Genomic DNA, 4,817 nt, shown 5'->3' with positions numbered 1-4,817 from the left:
GGAGGAGGAGGAGGGACAGCGGGGGAGAAAAACGTGGAAAACCCTGGGAATTCGGGCAAAAACCCCGGCAAGAATTCGGGCAAAAACCCCGCCAAGAATTCCGAGAAAAATTCGGGGAATTCCGAGAAAAATTCAGCGAATTCCGAGAAAAATTCAGGGAATTCCAGCAAGAATCCCGCCAAAAATGCCCAGAAGAATTCAGCGAATCCCGGGGTTAAAAACGGGAATAATTCGGGGAGCTACAATAATTTGGGGAGCAATTTAGGGGGCAATTTAGGGGGTCATTTAGGGAACGCTAATTTGGGCAACGCTAATTCGGGGAGTAATAATTCGGGCAAAAATAATTCGGGAAATAATAATTTGGGGGGAAATAATAGTTTGGGGGGTGATGATTTGGGGGGTGAAAATTTGGGGGGTGATGATTTGGGAGGTGATAATTTGGGGGGTGACAATTTGAAGGGTAAAAATTTGGGGGGTAATAATTTGAGAGGTGATAATTTGGGAGGTGATAGTTTGGGGGGTAATAATTTGGAGGGTAAAAATTTGAGGGGTAAAAATTTGGGAGGTGATAATTTGAGAGGTGATAATTTGGGGGGTGACAATTCGGGGGGCGACAATTCGGGCGGTAAAAATTCGGGGAACAACAATTTAGAAAACAACACTTTAGGAAACAACACTTTAGAAAACAACACTCCAGGGACTAACTCAGCAAACACCAACTTCGGGAACAACACCGCGGGCCCGAATCCCCCCGGGGCGGGAGCGGGGGCTCGGGCCGGGGGCGGTGAGGCGGGGGGCCCCCCCGGGAGTGACCCCAAACACCCCGGGAGTGACCCCAAACCCCCCGGGAGTGTCCCCAAACCCCCCGGGAGTGACCCCGAACCCCCCGGGAGTGACCCCAAACCACCCGGGAGTGACCCCAAACCACCCGGGAGTGTCCCCAACCCCGGGGGTGTCCCCAGTTCTGAGGGTGTCCCCAACTCTTGGAGTGACCCCAAACCCCCCGGGAGTGTCCCCAAAACCCCCGGGAGTGTCCCCAAACCCCCCGGGAGTGACCCCGAACCCCCCGGGAGTGACCCCAAACCACCCGGGAGTGACCCCAAACCACCCGGGAGTGACCCCAACCCCGGGGGTGTCCCCAGTTCTGAGGGTGTCCCCAACTCTTGGAGTGACCCCAAACCCCCCGGGAGCGTCCCTAAACACCCCGGGAGCGTCCCCAAACCCCCCGGGAGTGACCCCAAACACCCCGGGAGTGACCCCAAAACCCCCGGGAGTGACCCCAACCCCGGGGGTGTCCCCAGTTCTGAGGGTGTCCCCAACTCTGGGAGTGACCCCAACTCTGGGGGTGTCCCCAGTCCTGAGGGTGTCCCCAAACCCAGGAGTGTCCCCACTCCTGAGGATGTCCCCAACACTGGGACTGTCCCCAGCCCCGGGAGTGTCCTCAGCTCCGGTGGCATCCCCGGTCCTCGGGGTGTCACCAGCCCTGGGAGTGTCCCCAACCCTGAGGGCATCCCCAGCTCCAGAAGTGTCCCCAACTCCGGCCGTATCCCCAAACCTGAGATCCCCGGGAGTGTCACCAGCCCCGGTGGTGTCCCCAGTGCTCGGGGTGTCCCCAACCCTGGGAGTGTCACCAACCCCAGGAGTGTCCCCAACCCTGGGACTGTCCCCAACCCCGGTGGTGTCCCCAACCCCGGGAGTGTCACCAGACCCGGGAGTGTCCCCAGCCCCGGTGGTGTCCCCACCACCGAGGATGTCCCCAGCCCTGAGGGTGTCCCCTCCCCCGGGGGTCGCTGTGGCTGCCGGGGTCCCCCGGCCGCTCCCCCGAGCCCCTCCCGGGACCTCCCGTGCGGTCTCGGCTGCCGCCACCGGGGACCCCCGCGGGACAACGGCGACCCCCGCGGGGCTCGGCGGCGACAACGCCACGACGAGCCCGACCGGCAGCTCGGCGACACCGCCGGGGGACAGCGGGGGACGCTGCGGGTGGCCCGGGCGGGGGTCGCGCTGTGCCTGCGCCTGCTCGGGGCTCTCCTGGCGCTGCTCTTCCTCCTCGTCCTCCTCCTCCTCGGCGGGCTCCGCTCCTTCCTGCGCGGCGGCTCCGCGGGGCTCCGCCGTTCCCGGGAGCTGCTGGCCGAGTGGCTCCGGCGGCGGGCGAGCCGGCGAGGTGACGAGGAGGTGACACGTTTGGTGGCCATGGCCGAGGTGGCCGAGGAGGAGCTGGACCCGTTCCGGGTGCTCGGGGTGGAGCCCACGGCCAGCGACACCGAGCTGCGGCGGGCGTACCGCAGGCTGGCGGTGCTGGTGGGTCTTGGGGACACCTTGGGGACACCCTGGGGACACCTTGGGGACACGCTGGGGACGCTGAGGGCCGTGCCTTGGCAGGTGCACCCCGACAAGAGCCGCGACCCCCGGGCGGAGGCGGCGTTCAAGGTGCTGCGGGCGGGCTGGGAGCGGGTGAGCAGCCCCGAGAGGCGGCGCGAGTACCAGGCGTGAGTTTGGGGGGTCAATCCTGGGGTTCGGGGGGTCAATCCCAAATTTTGGGGTGTAAGTGTCATATTTTGGGGTGTAAATGCCATGTTTTGGGGTGTTAATCCCAGTTTTTGGGGTGGGCTGGGAGCGGGTGAGCAGCCCCGAGAGGTGGCGCGAGTACCAGGCTTGAGTTTGGGGGGGTGAATCCCAAATTTTGGGGTGTAAATGTCATATTTTGGGGTGTAAATGTCATATTTTGGGGTGTAAATGTCATATTTTGGGGTGTAAATGCCATGTTTTGGGGTGTTAATCCCAGTTTTGGGGGGGGGCGGGGAGCGGGTGAGCAGCCCCGAGAGGGGGCGCGAGTACCAGGCTTGAGTTTGGGGGGGTGAATCCCAAATTTTGGGGGGTAAATGGCATATTTTGGGGTGTAAATGCCATGTTTTGGGGTGTTAATCCCAGTTTTGGGGGGGGGCGGGGAGCGGGTGAGCAGCCCCGAGAGGGGGCGCGAGTACCAGGCTTGAGTTTGGGGGGGTGAATTCTAAATTTTGGGGCGTGAATCCCATATTTTGGGGTGGGAATCCCAGGTTTTTGGGTGGGAATCCTGGGTTTGGGGTGCCAATCCCATATTTTGGGGACTGCAGGGACACTGCAGGGACACTGTGGGGACTGTGGGGACACAGCGGGGACACCAGGGACGGTGGGGACTGCAGGGACACTGCGGGGACACTGTGGGGACAGCTGGGACACTGTGGGGACAGCTGGACACTGCAGGGACTGCAGGGACAGCGGGGACACTGGGGACAGCAGGGACACTGCAGGGACAGCGGGGACACTGGGGACAGCAGGGACACTGCAGGGACAGCGGGGACACTGGGGACAGCAGGGACACTGCAGGGACAGCGGGGACACTGGGGACAGCAGGGACACTGCAGGGACAGCGGGGACACTGGGGACAGCAGGGACACTGCAGGGACAGCGGGGACACTGGGGACAGCAGGGACACTGCAGGGACAGCGGGGACACTGGGGACAGCAGGGACACTGCAGGGACAGCGGGGACACTGGGGACAGCAGGGACACTGCAGGGACAGCGGGGACACTGGGGACAGCAGGGACACTGCAGGGACAGCGGGGACACTGGGGACAGCAGGGACACTGCAGGGACAGCGGGGACACTGGGGACAGCAGGGACACTGCAGGGACAGCGGGGACACTGGGGACAGCAGGGACACTGCAGGGACAGCGGGGACACTGGGGACAGCAGGGACACTGCAGGGACAGCGGGGACACTGGGGACAGCAGGGACACTGCAGGGACAGCGGGGACACTGGGGACAGCAGGGACACTGCAGGGACAGCGGGGACACTGGGGACAGCAGGGACACTGCAGGGACAGCGGGGACACTGGGGACAGCAGGGACACTGCAGGGACAGCGGGGACACTGGGGACAGCAGGGACACTGCAGGGACAGCGGGGACACCAGGGACGGTGGGGACAGCGGGGACACTGCAGGGACAGCGGGGACACCAGGGACGGTGGGGACTGCAGGGACACTGCGGGGACACTGTGGGGACACTGTGGGGACAGCGGGGACACCACAGACACCAGGGACACTGCGGGGACACCAGGGACGGTGGGCACTGCAGGGACACTGCGGGGACACTGTGGGGACTGCGGGGACAGTGGGCACTGCAGGGATAGTGAGGACACCTGGGACACTGCAGGGACAATGGGGACAGTGGGGACAATGAGGACAGCAGGGACACTGTGGGGACACCGCAGGGACACTGGGGACACCATGCACACCAGGGACTGTAGGGACAGTGGGGACACTGCAGACAGTGGGGACACTGCATGGACAGTGGGGTCAGCAGGGACACTGGGGACAGCGGGGACAGTGGGGACACTGCAGGGGCACTGTGGAGACACTGGGGACAGTTGGGACAATGGGGACAGCAGTGGGGGGGACATCGTGTCCTGGGGGGCCTGGGTGACCTTGTGTTCTAGGGGGGGGCTTGGGGGGTGACATCCTCTCCTAGGGGTCTCACCTCTGTCCCTGGGGGTTTCACAGTGTCCCCAATGTCCCCAATGGGGGTGTCACAGTGTCCCCAGTGTCCCCAATGGGGGTGTCACAGTGTCCCCAATGTCCCCCATGTCCCCACAGGCGGTTCCAGCTGGACAGGGACCCCCGCGGGGGCCGGTGCTGTGCCCTGGGGGTGTCACAGTGTCCCCAATGGGGGTGTCACAGTGTCCCCAATGTCCCCCATGTCCCCACAGGCGGTTCCAGCTGGACAGGGACCCCCGCGGGGGCCGGTGCTGTGCCCTGGGGGTGTCACAGTGTCCCCAATG

General features: G+C 64.0%; 1 protein-coding gene across 1 annotated transcript in view; it reads left to right on the top strand.

Annotated features, from left to right (window-relative positions):
* Positions 1–652: 652 nt before the first annotated feature.
* Positions 653–4,817, top strand: part of DNAJC14 (DnaJ heat shock protein family (Hsp40) member C14) — a gene marked incomplete at its 5' end in the record, with an annotated part of 7,759 nt that continues 3,594 nt past the window's right edge. Inside the window, 3 exons of the mRNA XM_041409965.1 lie at positions 653–1,418; positions 1,473–2,298; positions 2,380–2,486. Of these exons, the coding sequence (XP_041265899.1) occupies positions 653–1,418; positions 1,473–2,298; positions 2,380–2,486 (1,699 nt within the window). The remainder of the gene's footprint in view (positions 1,419–1,472; positions 2,299–2,379; positions 2,487–4,817) is intronic.

This window comes from Onychostruthus taczanowskii, unplaced genomic scaffold, assembly GCF_017590055.1.
Source record: "Onychostruthus taczanowskii isolate IOZ18803 unplaced genomic scaffold, ASM1759005v1 scaffold316, whole genome shotgun sequence".
Classification (NCBI taxonomy): Eukaryota; Metazoa; Chordata; class Aves; order Passeriformes; family Passeridae; genus Onychostruthus; species Onychostruthus taczanowskii.
The sequence above is the reverse complement of the archived record's forward strand: the minus strand, read 5'-3'. Positions and strand labels throughout refer to the sequence as shown.